This window comes from Curcuma longa, chromosome 12 (assembly GCF_044706935.1).
Source record: "Curcuma longa cultivar G26 ecotype Majalengka, Jawa Barat chromosome 12, ITB_CL_G26_1.1, whole genome shotgun sequence".
Lineage (NCBI taxonomy): Eukaryota > Viridiplantae > Streptophyta > Magnoliopsida > Zingiberales > Zingiberaceae > Curcuma > Curcuma longa.
This window is the reverse complement of record NC_133872.1, coordinates 3222422-3242007: the sequence shown is the minus strand read 5'-3', so window position 1 is coordinate 3242007 and position 19586 is coordinate 3222422. Positions and strand designations below refer to the sequence as shown.

Here is a 19586-nt window from a genome sequence, read left to right as displayed (position 1 = left end):
ATGTGAGCACCATCGTCAATATTCAATACATTCATTTTGGATCAATATATTTATTTGTTTTAAAGGCTAAAATTTTAACTCTCGAGAAGTACAAAAAAAAAAGAGAGAGACAAATTTTAGAGGTGATTTGTTTTCTGTAATTAAATAAAAGGGCAACATAGCACCAACAAAGCGAGCAATTGAATTCAAGCCACTCATGGACTGCTCACTGTTGCCTAAGAATTTAGTTTTTTTTTTTAAAAAATCTTTAAAAATTAATGAAGATAAATTGATAAAAATAGAAAAGAAGCATAATGAAATTGAACCGATGAATGGGTACGTTAAAATTGAATCTAAGATGGATTTGGGCCACAGTTGGAGGCTATTGGGACAAGCAAGGCAAGATGGTGGTGAAGCTGGACAAGCAAGGCAAGATGGTGGTGAAGCCCAAGTCGGAGAAGAAGGTGATGTACGACAAGAAGCTGTGCTCGCTTCTGGATGAATACAGCAAGGTGCTCATTGCGGCCGTTGACAACGTCGGCTCCAACCATCTGCAGAAATACTCTTATTCGACGCTGCATCAAGATCCACGCAGAGAAAACCGGCAACAAGGATTACCTGAACATCCTACCTCTCCTTGTCGTAGGTTTCCTTCGCTTTCGTTTCTTCTGTTTGTGCCGCCAGATATGATTTATTCCTTAATTTTATGTTTGAGGTCTATTGAATTTGAGTTTTTTTTTTCAATAGTATTGTACTTGTGATTGAAGATTATTTCGTCCACAATATGTTTGATTCAGGGAAATGTTGGTCTGATATTTACAAAAGGAGATCTTAAGGAAGTCAGTGAAGAAGTTGCCAAGTACAAGGTATAGCTGAACTATTTGAATGTCTTTGTTATGCCATCTAGTAAAATGATCTTTTGGGTTGCCATGGGTGATTTTATCATCATTAGTATCTCTTATTTGCTGCAAATTGAGTCTTTTCTTTCTTTGCATCCAAACAGCGATATGATTATATTGCTCGAACTTTGCCAGTACCTGCTTGAGTGGTTCATTTAGAATGGTTGTTGACACGTCTAAAATCCTCTAGTTAGTAGTATATGATATTTTTCAGTCTACTTCAGTCCTTACTTCCAGTTATGTTGAATAGGTGCTTTTTCTGTTCATAAGCATGCTAGTAGTTAACGTGAAAAGCTGGAATATTTTCAATGGTTTGATTATTGAAAGTAGTTGTCTAGTGAATGAGAAGGATCTGAATAGAATGTTTCATTGTTCATTTAAGTTGGTGCTTATCAATTGGTTTTGTAATCTTCTAGTTTCTTATATTGATAATATTTACATGGTTGTGTTATTTTAAATGATAGAAACAAGGTTATCCTTACGTTGCGAATTAACATTGTATTTACTGAACCAGTAAAAGGTTTGGTCAATTTGATGTGCATTAACAGTTTTTTTCTTAAAAGGGCTACTTTTATCCATGCCACGCTTGACTAATTAGTTTTTTCAATCATTTATGTATACACTTAATCATAGATTCTTTTGTAGTATAACAAATTGAAATTATTTGAATTTTTCTTTCTTTGAACATGCTGCTTCTTAGTCCTTGCTTGAACCATGTGGCAAGCGAAAAGGATTTCTAAGCAGTCTTTCTCAATGTCTGGACATCTAACAGCCACACTATTTCGAGATAAAATGATTTTAAGCAGAATGTTCCTATACTCCATTTGTGTCAAACACTTTCAAGATTAATCTCTTGTTTGAATGTGGGATATGCTGGTATGCTGGACATGCGCTTAGTACTAGTCTCATTAAAAGATGTGGCAGGTTTGTTCAATGCTCTCCTGCTCGTGTGGGTCTTGTTGCCCCTATTGACGTTATTGTTCCTCCTGGAAACACTGGATTGGATCCTTCTCAGACATCTTTCTTTCAGGTTAACATAAGATGCATACCTTTTAAATATTCATACTGTTTGGCAATAGCATCTATAACCTCTTTTTTTTGTTTTTGGTCAGGTGCTTAATATTCCTACCAAGATTAACAAGGCTACTGTAGAAATCATCCCCCTGTAGAGCTGATTAAGAAGGGAGACAAAGTGCCCCGGAGCATAATTGAGTTGGTTACGACGCAGCAGACTTGCAGAAGAGGGCAAGGGTTCGAATCCTGGCGAAGCCAGGCAATACCCTTCTCCGTCGTGATCAACTGCAGTTTCTCGATTTACCTCCTCACAGATGATCGTGGAGTCGATCGTGTGGGGCCGCTAAAGTGACAGATTCCACCTTTTGAAGAAAAAAGAAGGGAGACAAAGTAGGCTCTACTGAGGTTGCTCTTCTTGCAAAGTTGGGCCTAGGCCCTTTTCATGTGGGCTTGTTATTCTGTCTGTGTATGAAGATGGCTCTGTGTTCAGTCTTGAGGTCCTAGATCTCACAGAGGATGACCTCATTGAGAAGTTGGCAGCTGGTATCTCCATGGTTACTTCACTGTCTTTAGCCATCTCCTACCCTACACTTGCAGCTGCTGTATCTACATGCCACTGCACTGCCTAAGGTACACCAGAGGCCGCCTAGCTGTCTGCCAGCCAATACTGTAGTGGAAGCTCAACTGCCCTGGTGAGATGGTGACTACAACATCGGGGTGGACACTGGAGGCCGAGCTGACTATAAGTTGATATTGGATAGAGCTATCGATTTAGGTTAGGTTCATCGGATTGATCCATTTCACCGAATAATTTAAGTGGGATGAATTAAAATTTTATCAATCTATTTTAAGACGGATCGACCCATCTAGGCCTGTGATCCATGTGGGCGGCTTGTGATCCACGTGGATTGGTCCGTGAATTGAAAAAATTTTATTTTTTAAAAAAATTTAAAATTAAAAAAGAAAATTCAATGAATTTATGAGTTTGATCCATCTAAATCACAATTCAAATTTAAAAATTCCAACTTGAGCTTTTAAACTACAATTCAAATTTAAAAATTTTAAATATATTTAATATTTTTTTAATTTTTTGATAGGTCCGTGGGTTTTTTATCAATTTATTTTAAGACGGATTCAGGTGGATTGATCCATCTAAGCTCGCAGTCCGTGTAGGTCGGCTCATGATCCGCGTGGATTGGTTCGTGAAATGAAAATTTTTAAAATTAAAGAAAAAAAATTTAATGAATTTATAAGTTTATCCATCTAAATCATAATTCAAATTTAAAAATTTTCAATTTGACTTTTTAAACTACAATTCAAATTTAAAAATTTTAATATTTTTTTAATTTTTTTATAGGTTTGTGGGTTGATCCATCTAATCTGCAATCTGTTTTAAATTGGGTTGAATTAAAAAATTTTCAATCTATTAAATTAGTGGATCGATTCATTTCATTCTATCATATGATGGAATTTTTGATAGATTGATCCGTTTCATCGTAAATTGATCCGTTTGACAACGGAAGCTCAACTGCCTGGGTGAGATGGTGACTACACATCATTGCCAGAAATGGGTGATTGACATGGGCTTAGTTGACCCGTGCCGTGTAGGTTCAGGCTGGGATATGTGGCCGAATTACCCTTGTCCATTTCAACCTATATGTTAGGCTGAACTTAATTCAACGTTATTTAATCTTTCACGGAAAGTATGGGACACGCACGTCCCTATTGGCGAATTAAATTGGGGTCACATAAGTCCGGTCTGATTTATACCTCTAGCCACTAACAAATACCTTGCCTTCTGTTTTAGTTAGTTTTGGAGATCATGACAAATTATGTCATTGAATTCGCTACTTTTTCTTTTCTAGTTGAACATTCTGCATTCAACAAATCGATCATGACTTTAAATAGGTAGACTAGGTGATGACTGGGAACGGATGACATTAATTGAACCAATGATTTTGAGTGGCACGATTTAAGACAGGACTGCGTCTAATTTACGATAATTCACCGAACCACACGTACTCAACTTTCTCTAATTAATATCTAAATTAAGTATTTAAATTTTATATGTATCAAAACACATACTAATTTTTCATTATACCACTCTTTTATTAGCAATTGACTATTGATGATTCGTCAATCAATGAACTTTTATATATCCAATTGATTATCTCAATGATTCTTAAATTGCATAATTAATTTTTCCTAATATCTAAATTATGTATTTAAGTTTCATATTTATTAAAAACCATATTTATTATCTATTATACCTTTCCTTTATTAGCAATCGGCTATTCTTAATTCATTAGTCGATTATTATGTATCAAATTGATTGCTCCAATTGATTTTTGAACTTTTTATACTCTATATGTGGACTTAAGTCGATTGCGCTAATTGACTATAAAATTTTCTATCAGATTATCATAAATGTGGACCAGAGTAGCTTAATCTTGATGCATCAATCGATTATAAAAAAATTAATATTCCAATCATAATATCTCAATCCATGTATGAGAATATGATTACACTCGAGAACTTATAAGGAGTACAATGAACTTGATTTGAAATGTTTCTAAGGTATTTAAGATCATCAATAAATTTTTGACTAAAATTTAATGGTCTTAGAGTGTCTAGGAACCAATCAGGGGAGTCTTAGGAATCAATTGATAGTGTCGATAAGTAAGTATGACAAACCTATATCTTTTAATAAGCTCATGTCAAAACATCTCAAGACTGTGAAGATTTTAAAAATCCACAACACTCAATTTAGGTTATAGAATTTAAGTATGAGAGTATGATTACAATGAGGAGGATCCTAAGAGTACATTGATTTTAATTTAAAAAGATTCATAGGTGCCCAAGATCCTCAATGAGTTTTAGTCAACACTCACCATGATGGATTAGGATCTTTAGAATCACTTCAAATCAAGATCATTACACTCCTATGAGCCTCTTAGATGCAACCATACCCTCATGATCATTACACTCCTATGAGCCTCCTAGCTAGATGCAACCATACCCTCAGACTTGAATTCCATAATCTATATTGAGAGCTATGAGTTTTTAAAATCTTCACAACTTTGATGCAATTTAACAAAAGTTCATTAAAGAACTTAGATCTGTTATACTCATTCACCAACACCACTAAAGAATCCTAAAACTCTCTTGGTTTAGACCAGACCATATAAAAAATTTTAAATTATGAATACTATAAGATAATTAATGAATTTTTAATCAAAATTCGCTAATAGTCTTAGACACCTCAAAATTTCTTCAAACCAAATTCATTATACTCCTTGAATTCTCTCGAATGTAACGATGTCCTCAGACCTGAATTTAATAGTCTAAATTAAGAGTCATGAATTTTTGAAATCTTTACAACTTTGAGACAATTTGATCCAAGCTCATTAAACAACCTAGGTGCATCATACTCACTTAACAACACCACTAATTGGTTCCTATCTACATTTATAAAATTGCGATCTGGATCATAGGATTGTAGGATCGTATGATCCTGCGATCCGAAAATACTAAATCGATCAGGATTGATTGGGGATTAGATTTATTTGCAGTGGAATCGAAATAAAATAATTGAATTTTACAAAATCAATGGTACCAATGCGATCTTATGTTGCACACGATTCTCCTCCAACGGACAACATCCTCGTCAGCGAAATCACGAATAGCCTCATCGACAGGCAGCAACAGTGGACAAGGCAACCTCGATGGCTTACGGAGGGGATGTGTGAACTTAGGCTTCGCTAATTGCTCATGGTAGAGATGGTCTTTGACGACAGGCGGATGCTATTCTACGACTGCTCGCAATGGAAAGACGTCGGCCAACTGTTGATAGTGGCGGCGACAGGGATGCACGAGCATGAGTGAGGGGAGCAACGACGACGATTACACAGATGAGAGAGTAGTGATAGAGAATCGACACAGTGAATTAAAATGGAATCGAACAAAAAAAATTCTACAAAGTGATAGTGTTTAAATTAAAAACTTTAGGTTTTTAATTTTTTAATTAAAGCCTTATTAATTAATTCAATCAACTAATTTAAATAAAAAAATTCCTAATTTAAATAAACCTCCTCGAATCCTAATCGAATTATCTCATTAAAATATAATAAATTTATTTTAAATTTTAAAAATTATAAATAAATTATATTTATTTATTATATATATTATCAATCTATTATTATTATTAATTTTTGATTTAATTTATTTTAATAATCAAATATCAAATTGATTTAGTTTTCCTAAATCCTATCAAATACTAAATTACATTTTAAGAATTTTTAATAGGATTGTATAATTCTACAATCTGATTCTGACCCTAAATCAATCCTATGTAGGATCACGATCCTACAAACTATGATTCCTATGACTCTCCTAATTAAAACAATGTCAAAATTTTAAAATTTTAAACATTTTAGGACCATCAATGAGTTTTAAGTTTTAATAAAAATTCATTGATGACTTTAGGCCTCTCAGAATTTCTTCAAATGAACAATAATACACTCTTAGGAGTCTTCTCAATGTAATCATACCTTCGGAAATTTTATAATTTAGATTAAGTACTTTGAGTTTTTGAAATCTTCACATTCTTGAGATGTAAAGCACAAGCTCATTAGAGGACATAGTCTTGTCATGCTCACTCATCAACACCACAATGAGTTTCTAGAATTTTCTTGATTCAAATCATATTAAGATTTTAAAATCTAGATAGTGTAAGTTCATTGACGAGTTTTAGACAAAATTTGCTAATAGCACCTCAGAATTTCTTCAAATCAAGTTTATTGTACTCTTTGAATTCTTTTAAGTGTAATTATACCATTAAATCTGAATTCTACAACCGAAATTGAATCGTGTAAGTCTAATCAGTCAATTGCTAATCTAAGTTTGTGATAGTCTGGTAAAAAAATTTATAATTGATTGACATAGTCGACCGAGAAAGTCAATCAAATATAAAATAGGTGATAGATGAGTCAAAAATAATAGTATGTTGATAAAGAAAGGATATAATAAAAAATAAATAAGTATTTTAGTAAATATGAAACTCGAATAATCAATTAAGATATTATAAAACAGTTAATCTCAGGATTTAGTAAATTGTTTGCTTTTACTTTTGCTGAACGTTCAACAAATCTATCGACATTAAAATGGTAGGTGTTATGGGTTGATTAAGAAAGTCAAGATATGATCTAGTTGGAGGCCATATATCAGACATCATCCCCAACTCCAGAGCCATATTAGCTCAGTTCGAGGCTCGATTCTTCAACCAACTCATTTAGGCACTTGCCCGAGCTCCTGCTTGGTTCCTTGCCTGATTAACTCCGTGGTTGACTCAACATCCGACTCTACAACCAACTCGACTCGGAACTTAACACCAGACCCCTCTCAAGGCTTAACTTCCGTTCAGCATCCGACTCTGAGACCAACTGATCCAATGGCCTATTCGGTGCTGAACTGACTCTACTCGCGAGTGAATTCGTGAACTCCTAGATAGAAGTCTCCTCCTCAATCAGCTCAGTCCCATCGAGTCCTACTTCTAAAGCAGTCCCTACTCCCTTCACTCCATCACTTAGCTAGCCGGACCGCTAGAAGGACGTGGAACAATAAAGTATGTGAGGGTTTTAAAAAATAAAAATTACCTACCCCATTGATGCAACATGATTTAACATGGCATGGTCCGGGACCGTACCAAGCATGGGTGATAGGACCCTACCTACGACGGCGATGAGATATTCTTTTTACCGAAGATGAGACATCTCCTCTGATGACTCTATATAATGGTTTCGTTTCTCGTGGGCACAGGTACACACATATAATCAACATTCTCCGTCTCCTACATTTTTTGGTCTTCTTCTCCATCTCCGATCCACGGACTGACTTTAACGTCGGAACGGTTGAACCAAGGCATCCTCTAAAATCCATTCTCACCCTTCCTCTCTTTGCATCATCGTCTCTCCTTAATTTGCTGGTCCTATGTGACTCACTATCATGAGAGCTAAGGATACCGATGACTCTGTAGATGATTTCAAAAAGTTTGACTTAGAACAGGCACCATTTAAGACACTTCTGTCTCTTATATTTCTTGATTTTTTTTTCTTCCTTTCTCATTCACGGACTGACTTGAGTGTTAGAACGACTGAACCAAAACACCCCTTAACCTTTGTTCTTATCTTTCCTTTCTTTACGGTGTGACAGAAGTGTCACCATCTTTCCTCAATTTACGGGCACTGTGTCACTCCACTAATATCGGTGACTCATCCATTCAAACAGTTTGACTTGGAACGGGCACGATTTAAGACCCATAGCCACGGCTGCCATTGGCTAACAACTAATCTAAAAATATCTTTCAGTCCCACTTCATGACAAGTTAACAAGTCTTTTTTTTTCCTTGTGATTTTTAGTCAAAGCATAGAAAAAAAAAGGAGAGATATAAATGCTGTTAGGATTATTGCCATGGAAGTCGATATAAAATAGATTGCTTTACCTTCTCTTTTCAAACTTCATATCTCTGTTAACTCTGTTGATGTTCATGAGCAAAAGTGGCAACATGAAAGCTTCACTCTTGCTTCTCATGCTTTTGTTCATTCTGGGCTGCCTTACCACAACCGCAAGCTCGTGCCTTGCTGTTGAGAGAGATGCGCTATTTGCATTCCGAGCTGGGATGAACGGTATGCGTCAAAGCACGCCTTCTTGGGAAGAAGAAGAAGACTGCTGCAAGTGGGAGGGAGTTGTCTGCCACCCAACAACCCGTCATGTGGTGAAGCTCAAGCTCAGTGAACGCATTCAACAAGATCACCGGGGCCAGGTTCATGAGATCAACTCATCATTGCTTGCTTTAACTGAGCTGAAGCACTTGGACCTCAGCTACAATTATTTTTACAACGTGCCTTTCCCAAAATTTATAGGCTATTTCAAGAAACTAAAATATCTCAACCTCTCTAGTTCATTCTTCACTGGAAGTATTCCTCTTGCATTCAGGAACCTCACCAAGCTACGCTACCTTGATTTAGATGGAGCTCTAGATTATGAACAACAACATATTGACAATCTTGATTGGCTCACTAACTTGTCTTCTCTTAAGCACTTGGACATCAGTGGGTTGCGACTCACCAACTTAGCTGAATGGATCTTGCCATCCAGCGTGCAGGGGTCTCTCAATGCATTGATAATGCGCGACTGCAACCTTAGTGCCTTCCCGGTGTCTTCATCTAATGTTAACTTCACCTCTCTTGAGATCCTTGATATCTATGGTAATAATTTCAATTCCAGGTTTCCCCAATGGGTGTGCAATGTTAGTAGCCTTGAACATCTGAATCTTGGGTTTTCTGGATTCTATGGCACAATTCCTGAAGCCATCGGAGGTTTGACCTCTCTTACTTACCTTGATTTGTCCAATAATTTCAATGTCGAGGGAACCATACCCAGAACAATAACACATCTGCAGAGATTGGAATTACTGAGTTTGCAGGGCAATCGACTGAGCGGGAGTTTGGCCAGTTGGATCGTCCATTTGACTAGCCTTACACTTGCTGATTTGTGTGATAATACTCTTAATGGCTCAATACCTACAGGGATTGGGAAGCTTTCTAATCTCACCTCTTTGTATCTCTGTGGTAATAAACTCCAAGGCAGTGTATCAGAGGTCCACTTGGCAAACCTAACAAGATTAGAAGATCTGGACTTGTCTTATAACAACCTAAAGGTATCTTTTGATCCCAACTGGGTTGCTCCTTTTCAACTTGCTACTGTTCAACTGATGAGATGTGGAATAGGGCCCCAGATTCCTAGATGGTTGCAATTGCAAACAAGAATAGAGACCTTGGATTTGTCTGACAATCAAATTGCAGGAACATTGCCTAGTTGGTTATGGAATCTGTCGTCTTCAACTCTTCAATTTTTGTACCTGTCTAGCAACCAAATTAAAGGTAAACTGCCGACATTTTCAGAGGTTAGCAGATTGCAGGAGTTAAGGCTCGACAGTAACGGACTTGAAGGCCAACTAGATGATTTTTTTTCCTACAATTATTCCTCCACACAAGTAGAGTCCCCGACACAGTCTGATGTGGTTTTATTGTCTCTTGCAAACAATATCCTGGAAGGTGGCATACCATTGTCCATTTGCAATTGGACACGTCTAGTTTTTCTTCACTTTTCAAACAACAGTTTAACTGGAGAAATTCCTTATTGCTTAGGGGAATCACTGCAAGAGCTTATGACATTGAATTTGGCCTGCAATCATTTGTTTGGAGAAATTCCAACAACAATTGGTTTCATGAGGCAACTTAGTCGACTAGCGTTGAATAATAATGGTTTTTCTGGTCAATTACCTTCCTCATTACAAAATTGCACAAATTTATTTTATCTTGATCTGGCTTATAATGCATTTGCTGGCAGCTTACCAGCGTGGATGGGAGAAAGTTTGCAGAGGTTACAAGTACTTCATCTTGGTTTTAATAATTTTTCTGGAAACATCCCGGAGCAACTTACACAACTTGAAGAACTTGAAATATTGAATCTTTCAAACAACTCCTTCTCGGGATCCTTACCCTTTGGCATGGGTAATTTTACTGCTATGGCATCGACATCACAATCTTGGTATCAACCTACAGTCTTTTTAAATAAAAGGGGGCATTATGTTCATGGTACTCCATATTCACATTATGTTGATCTTGTTATATCAACGAAGGGGCAAAACCTTCATTATCCCTATGATTCAGAACTAACCAAAAGTTTAGATTTTTCTGGAAATAGCTTGATAGGAGAGATCCCTCCAGGAATTGGACGTCTTAAAGGGTTGCAGAATTTAAACTTGGCTAGAAATCATCTCAGTGGTAGCATTCCTGAAGAAATAGGTGAGATGGAGTCATTGGAATCTCTGGACCTGTCCGTGAATGAACTCTCTGGAAATATTCCGAATAGCTTGGCGAACTTGAACTTTTTGGCCTACTTAAATTTATCATATAACAATCTAGTGGGGAAGATACCATCTGGTCATCAACTTCAAACTCTCAATGATACTTCTAGGTATATGGGCAACCCTGGGCTCTGCGGGCCACCGCTTTCCAATGACTGTTCAGTGGCTGAAAGTGTTCATGAAGTTCATAAAATGAAAGATTTTGAATGGATCTGGCTTTTTATTCCCATGATCGTTGGATTCGTGATGGGATTCTGGACCTTCTGTGGCCTCCTCTTCTTCAAAACAGAATGGAGATACGCATACTTCCGTGGAATCGATAGCTGCTATGATCGAATTTTGTTGCAACTACATCTCTGTCTTGCTCGGTTAAGCAGACAAGACTAAGCTGATTACTGCAAAACAGCGAAATAAAATATAGTAATGAATAACGAGAATTTCTTGCGTTGTATCTCAATTGGTCTGACAAGATCAGATATGTAATATGGCATGTTAATGCGTGAACTGTGTTTAATGCTTCATAGTAATAAATATCACCCACATTCACTTGTGGCTTCTGTTTTCCTGGCTGAACTTCTACTCAGGCTTTTCATTTTGACAGTTTATTTAGTTTCTTTTGTTTTGCCGTACATTTGTTTCAAAATAAAACCGATGGCAGAATTGTTGAAATAAGTATTCAAACTTAGAGCATATCATCGAATTACTTAAAGGCCAACAGTGGAAGCTCAACTGCCTCCTCGGTGAGATAGTTGCTGTAGGATATGGGTTGTCGTCATTGCCGGACAATCCTCTGGGCTTCTGCTCACTGAAGAAAGCATGTCATATTAAAGCAGTAACGAGTGGGAATTCTACTCATTACGCCAGCTTTTAGAGTAGGTAAGTTGGATTAGGGGCGTCAAAATTTAAATCCGACGCGTCAATTCAATCTAAATTGACTCGAAAAATATCATATTAAAGGCTGGAGTTCTCGGATTTGGATTGAGTTCGGATTGAGGATTTTTGGATTGGTTTGATTTGGATTTATTTAAGAGTTGATCTGAATTTAAAGTTTATGAGTTTTTTTTAATTAAAGTAAATTTTATTTTAAAAATTAAGATATTTTATGTATATCAATTTTAAAATATTAGTATAATAAGGATGAAGTATTGAAATAGATTCGATGTTGAGGGTTCCGATCCGATTGAGGATATTCGGCTCGAGGGATTCGACGTTGAGGGTTCCGATCCGACTGAGGAATCGGCTTGAGGGATTCGGCTCGGATGAAAGGGTCGCGAGTCCTGAATAGATAACTTCGTCGGGTGGGTTCCATCGAGTAGCGGCTTCAGACAAGTTCTATAAGTTTAATCGGAAGTGGAGCACGGAGCAGTGTCGTTCAATCGGATCGAACTTGAGCCAGGTCCCTGACGCCTCGTATATTACCCCCATAACAACGAAGTATTAAAATAAAAAATAAAAATAAAAAATAATAAAAAATTTCAGATCGATTAGTTATTCAAATTGATGTGATTATTTGGATTTGGATTTAGGATTTTCAAATTTAATTTGGATCGGATCGGAATTAAGATTTTTTTATAATATCCTTGTTTTGATCTGATCTATCGAATTGACACGCCTAAGTTGCATGCCTTCTCAAAATTGACTAATCCTTAGATTTGATCCTTGTCCACTTTAGTAAGTTTGTCTCATAATAATGTAACCAATTCAATCATGTTCCGAAAACATTTATGAATATTATTCATAAATATTAATAAATTAATTAAATTTAATTATTTAATTATTTAATTAATTTTGTATATTAAATGAATATAAATAAATTCTTGCTTAAATCGAATTTCAAATTTATTATAAATATTTGATTCTTTACCGCCGACGAACAGTTAAAATGGATCGATTAGATAGAATACGGGGCGAAGTGGTCAATCTGTTTATATCCCGTGTCAAATCAAATATAATATGTAATGAGTGGTATAGGATATAATATTAGTAAAGAGTGTGTGATAACGGTTTGGTTTATTCGTGCCCTCGGAGCATAACTGAGTTGATTACAATGAAACAGAGTTGTTGAAGTGGGCAACGGTTGAATCTCGACAAAGCTGAGGCAATGCTCTCCTTCATCGTGGTCAACTGCAGTTTTCGATTTACCTTCTCACAGATGGTCATGAGACTGACTGTGTGAGGCCTCTAGCGTGGCGGATTCCACCTTTTACTAAAGGTTTAGTTTATTCATACTTTAATTGCTTAAGGTTTAGACCTACCAAACTTAAGTTTTTTAAAGTAAATAAAATTTTAAAAATAGATTAAAAGTCAAAAATAAGATAAAAATTCAGAATATATATATATATATATATATATATATATATATATATATATATATATATATATATATATATATAATTCCGGCTAATACATCGTAGATGGTTCAAACGCAGGCTCAGAACTACTGACGTGTATGCTCCTCAAAAAGAATAGCCCAGAGAGATGAGAGGACCTGAAAAGACACTCAAAAAGAGGGTTAGAATGACGTCGGGGGTCTCGGCAAACCACTTCGACGCTCAAGTTAGGATTTGGTGCGAGGAAGAAGTTTAATAACTTGGAAAAAATTAAGGTAAATGTATGCGTACATGTAGCCATGGGCATGAGTTATCTTTTTATAGTAGTTAATCTCTGAAATATTATCATCCGTTTAGAAAATATTCTAAGATATTCGTTCCAATTTTTTAGAAAGATTCCAAAATATTTGTTTAAGAAATATTTTGAGATATTTTTCTTATTCTTTGGGTGAACCGGATTTAAGATTTCTTAATTTTAAAAATGAACCAGTCTTATGACTTTATCCTTGATGAGGTTTCATCGTCCCGCCGTATCATAAGCATCCCCAATTAGTCTAGTCGAAGAAGACGTAGTCCGATTGACTGGACTGTGCTGAGTTGTTATCAAGATACCTTGATGAAGTGTCATAAGGTAAAGTTGCGAGCTCGGGGCTCCGGGCCTGTCGTACGGCAAAGTCGCGAGCTCGAGGCTCGGTGCTCCGGGCCTATCGTAAGACAAAGTCGCAAGTTCGGGGCTCAGTACTCCAGCTTGTCCTAAGGCAAAGTCGTCGAGCTCGAGGCTTGGAGTTTTGGTCTGTCGTAAGGCAAAGTCATCGAGCTCGGGACTCGGAGTTCTGACCTATCGTAAGGCAAAGTCGTTGAGCTCAGAGTTCCGGCTTGTCGTAAGACAAAGTCGTCGAGCTTGGGGCTCGGAGTTCCGGCCTGTCATAAGGCAAAGTCATCGAGCTCAGGGCTCGGAGTTTTGGCTTGTCGTAAGACAAAGTCATCAAGCACGGGACTCGGAGCTTCGGTTTATCATAAGGCAAAGTTGTCGAGCTTGGGGCTCGGAATTCTAGCCTGTCATATGACAAAGTCATCGAGCTTGGGGCTCGGAGTTTCGGCCTGTTGTAAGGCAAAATCATCGAGCTCAAGGCTCGGAGTTCCAGCTTGTTGTAAGGCAAAGACATCGAACTCGGGGCTTGGAGTTCCGGCCTGTCGTAAGGCAAAGTCATTGAGCTCGAGGCTCGAAGTTCTGACCTGTTATAAGGCAAATTTATCGAGCTCGGGGCTCAGAGTTTCGGTCTGTCGTAAGGCAAAGTTATTGAACTTGAGACTCGGAGTTCCGGCTTATCGTAAGGCAAATTCATCGAGCTCGGGGCTCGGAGTTCTAGCCTGTCGTAAGACAAAGTCATCGAGCCCGGGGCTTGAAGTTTCGGCCTATTGTAAGATAAAGTCATCGAAGTCGGAGTTCCGGCCTATTGTAAGGCAAAGTCATTGAGCTCAGGGCTTAGAGTTTCGGCTTGTCGTAAGGCAGAGTCATCGAGCTCGGGGCTAGGAGTTCCGACCTGTCGTAAGGCAAGTCCATGAGCTCGGTGGCTCGGTGTGCTATGCCTGAGAGTTTTGGAACACTTCAATATTAAATTTATAAAGTAATATTATAAAGATTAATAATTAAGATAAATAGAGTTAAAAAAGATATCCTGATGACTCAAAGAGAGTATAATAGAATGCTCAACTCAATAATAAAGGCGAATGATGAATCAGCCTGGTAGAGAAAGCAATTATATGAAAACCGAGGCCTTGCTAGGAGTTATAAGATCCTGACATTAGAGAGGCTAGAGTGTTATAGCATCATGAAAACCACATCTTATAGTTATAACTATTCTGATATTGGGTCTTTGTTCCTAGAAAAGACATTGTAAGAAAGTCTGAATCTCAACTGATAAAGAAAAAATCTTCCCTATTTGTTGAAGAAATGTTATCTGAACCCTCTTTGAGAGAAAGAAATTTTACACTAAGATGAAATAGCAACTGAAGAGTAATTGGATGTTTCTGAGTAATCTCCAAACTATAGTAGTTGTAATATCAATTAGTTTTTATGCCTTGTCCGTGACTATGTCCTAGTCTAGGGAGATTGAGCCCTGATAAAAGTAATTATTGATAGATGTCGCTAGTCCGAGACCAAGAGAGTTTCTCGAAGCACCTGAGAGTTTCTAGAGATATTTCAAGTAAACAAATATTAAATAAAATAATACTGTGAGTATTAGTAATCTGATAAATGAATTATAAAATAAAGAGTGTTAAAGAAAATATCTTGACGATGTTGAGACTCTAGCTACTTTAATAATGATAGGAATGACTCCTTGTTAGATGACATTTACTAAAGAGTATATGTCTTGAGTCGACACTGTCGCTAATGATTCAAAAAATATGTTAACTGCTCTAGTAGTTTTCAGTGTCTTCAAATATACTTGTTTGGACTGTGAAGCTAGAATATTGTTACAAATTCAGAATCACCACTATTATTGGATAAAACATCTTAAAAGTCTTAATCATTTCTGCAATAATCCATTAGAATTGAATTTAGAACAATTCTTCTTTTAATCTAAAGGTTATGATCATTCTTATTAAACTGTCAATTCCATGAACAATTAGTCTGATAACAAGAGCAGAAATAGCAATAGCGTTAGTTGGTCATTCAACATGTTTCGGATATATTTTATTTGCAAAAGCTGATAATTGAGAACTGATTATGATGCAAAATTTGTAAAAATAGATGAAGGCATCAATAAAAAGAATATGCAGAGGTTCCTCTTCGTGATCGATGAGATGACTCAGCATCTGTTATTAATTCAAAATATGTTTACATCAAGTAATCTTTACCATATGAGCAAAACTATAAAAAAAATAGTAGAAGTTCCTCTTCGTGATCAATGAGATGACTCAGCATCTGTTATTAATTCAAAATATGTTTACATCAAGTAATCTTTACCATATGAACAAAACTATAAAAAAATAGTACGACAATAAGAGTAAGGAGACTTATCTCATCAGAAAAGTTCTTTAAGACTACCAACGGAGGCTCCAAGAAATAAGTTTTGCAATAGCACAAACTAATCAACACCGTAGATCTCCATGAAAACGGTCACGCCTTATTTATTTACTCTAGCAAGTGCAACTGATTATGATTTCCTTTCTCTTCTATCTAAGCAATTGATGTTCTTCCTGAGAAGATAAGATCCATAACTTGTGTTTTAGAAGTTGTAAAAGCGACATTTGAATTCACCCTTCATATAAAATGAATTACTTATCTGGAGATGCCAAGATCGGATTCCCGTATCATAAGTTTGATAGAAATATATAAAAAATTAAATTGATGAAATCTGAGAGATATAAATAGAAATCCCAGCTAGCCTTGCATAAAGAAACAAATCGAAGGCACTAGAAGTCCAGAAGAGCTATAATATATAGAACATATAACAAGAGCTTTTTTCCATGTCATATTAAGGACCTTTTAACAAAACCGAGAGATCCAATAAATTCTGAGATTGCATATAATTGAATGTCTTACTTTTGTCATCTCCTTTCTTAGTTATACTGCTACAAATTCTAAACATTACCCAATAAAGAAGCTTCATAATTAAAATCTAAATTCGGATATCGCCTCGCCACTTCAGACACCCATGATGCTAAGGAAGCAGCTCGCCTCCGTGCACACGGCCGTGCCTGGAAGGCACGGCCTTGTGTTGGCTTCCGGCACAAGGTAAGGCACGGCCGTGCCTTGTGGGCACGGCCTGAAGTTGTGAAGCCTCGGATCAAGGGCACGGCCGTGCCTCTCAGGCACGACCCAGACATGTCCTTCTTCTATTTGATGGCACGGCCGTGCCTGGTAGGCACGGCCACACACTGGCTGGAGCTGAAATGCTGGACACGGCCGTGCTTCTGAGGCACGGCCTGCTGCTTGGGCTCTTCTGTTCTTGCACACGGCCGTGCCTGTGAGGCACGGCCTTCAGCAGAGGTTGGCTCCAAGGTGAAGACACGGCCGTGCTTTGGAGGCACGACCATGAACTGGCTTGATTCTGTTTTGAAGCACGGGTGTGCTTTTGAGGCACGGCCTCTGGCTGCAGCTGAGGGGAATTTGGCACACGCCCGTGCCCATTGACACACGGCCAGAAGTTGTATAGACATGGCCGTGCCTATGAGGCACTGCCCTGTCTTGCCTGATCTTCAATAATACTCCGTTTTGCCCGTTTTCGCTCCAATTTCCATCCTGAAACATGTTAAAGCACGAGCAGATCTCCGAACTAGGAAATGTAGAATATATGCCTAAATGCATAAATAAGGGATGCAACATACATAAGAATAAAACAATAAGCTCAGAAAGATGTGCATATAAAGCATGAAAATAGGTATACATCCTACGCACATCAGTCTTTTTGCCAAGTCTCAACCAACTTGGTCTTCGGCCAGTTGTCAGGCTCTGCGGACCCAACTGGACTTCCTGCCAGGGCTCAACCACCCTGGTCTTCAGCCTGGTGTCTGGTTCTAAGTCTTTCGACCCTGCACACTTATTAAAGAGGTTAAACCCACAACAAACCTAACTTTAACTTATTTGTCATTCATTAAAACTTGAGTTTACCGTTAGTGCAAATTGCACCAACAAGACGATCTTCTTCCGGGGCGACCACCTGACACTACTCTAAACTCGAGGATGAGTTTCTTTCAATCTGGGGCGACTGATGCAGGAGCATATTTTTATTATTAATTTTGATAATTTTTATTTTTAGTAATTTTTGAAGTTTTTGATATTTAGAGTAGTTTTAAAAAGTTCTATTTTCGGGATCAATAATCGCTATCCCGTCCAGCGTCAGTTGTTATCAAAGCGCATCAGATCCGATAGAGGGTCATCGTGGTCGTGGACGTAGCGGTCACGGTCGCATTCATCAGGTTCCGATAGAGGAAGCTTGTACTGTGCAAGAGGAGACGATTGAGGATTTGCGGAGGCAAGTCGCAAAATTAACCCAACGTCTGGTGATGAAGGGTTTTGAAGATCGAAGGAGCTATGACCGCGCTTTTGATTCCGCATCTACCTTTGACAATCCTTACCACCACCCAGATAGAGTCGCGGATCGTCAAGGTCGAGAAGAACGGTATGTAGACTTCGATTTTAAAATTGATTTACCTGAGTTTTCAGGAACTTTTCAAGTAGAAGAATTCGTTGATTGGCTCAACAAAATAGAAAGTATTTTTTATTACAATGAGGTGTCTGATCGGATGAAAGTAAAGTTGGTTGTCATCCAACTCAAGGGTCGAGCATTTGCTTGATGGAAACAACTACGACGCTCACGAGAGAAACAAGGCAAGACCAAAATTATCGACTGGGAGAAAATGAAAAAGAAGATGAAGAGTTATTTTCTCCCTTTCGACTATACTCAGACGGCGTTTCAACGATATCAGACGTTGAGGCAGGATGCAAGATCAGTCAATGATCCCACGAAGGAGTTTTATCAGTTAATTGAAGGATTTGGGATCAACCACCCCACCACCTACAACTTCAAAAGAACACCGGCTCTGCAACACCTCTATGTCCCCCCTTCCTCCTACGACGATGAGGACAACCATGAAGATGAAGACCTTGACAACATCGAGTACGATCAGCCTACTCTCTCGATCGTCCGATCACAAGAGGCGACGAAGATGATGACAAGATCGAAATATTTGGTGATCCAATTTATGACGATGCTGACGAAGAAGAGATAGACCTGGACGAAGCGTTGATCGAAGACCAGAAGCTCACTTTGTCCAATGGCAATCAGCAGCATAGTTCATCTATCGATGAAGTCCAAATCTCCATTGCCTCACCTTGCATTAATTCGGCATCCCAATTCATTCAGCATGAAGAAAATAAGACCGAGTTAATTGGAGGTCCAATATATGACGAGGTACTTTATGATGATGAATTTGTCAATGAAGATGGTAACTATGTGTTGTAGGTTTTGAACACTGAGAATTCCCTCAATAGAGGCACCGTTGTCGGAAAAGAGCTTCTATGTTCAAGTTTTGTTCAAAATGATGATGAAGTGGATGAAGTTGTCAATAAAGTTGGTGTGGATCTTCAAATTCAGGAAGAAGCATAACAAACTGAAGATGCTGATATGGATGAGCGTCAAGATTTTGATATCGATAATATCGATGAAAAGTTCAAGTTTGATCTTATGACTCTCCATCCTAGAAAGCTATCTTTGAAGAAGGATGACTTTAATGTCTTTAACCCCTATTACAATCTACATGACCCAGACATTGAACTGGTGCCAAAGGTGAACGAAGATAAGACAGAGGAAAAACGTGCGGAGATTGCAGTGATGAAAGATGAGCATCACATCTTGAAGTATGGCGAGAAAGATCTTGACTTGAGAAAGCAAACAGTCATGAAGCAAACCTTTGATCATCAACTTG

General features: G+C 37.7%; 1 protein-coding gene and 1 pseudogene across 1 annotated transcript; both read left to right on the top strand.

The window, feature by feature from the left end:
- Window positions 1–413: 413 nt before the first annotated feature.
- On the top strand, window positions 414–2521 carry LOC141843469 (large ribosomal subunit protein uL10-like; annotated as a pseudogene).
- Window positions 2522–8419: 5898 nt separating this feature from the next.
- Window positions 8420–11384, top strand: LOC141842921 (receptor-like protein EIX2). The gene has a single exon (XM_074730908.1). It carries the CDS (start codon window positions 8431–8433, stop codon window positions 11206–11208), a length of 2778 nt encoding a protein of 925 aa, XP_074587009.1. The 5' UTR covers window positions 8420–8430; the 3' UTR covers window positions 11209–11384.
- The last annotated feature ends 8202 nt before the right edge of the window (window positions 11385–19586 follow it).

What these genes read in the sequence shown, in the direction of transcription:
- LOC141842921 (XM_074730908.1), top strand. Translation starts at nt 8,431, where the DNA reads ATGTTCATGAGCAAAAGTGGCAACATGAAAGCTTCACTCTTGCTTCTC.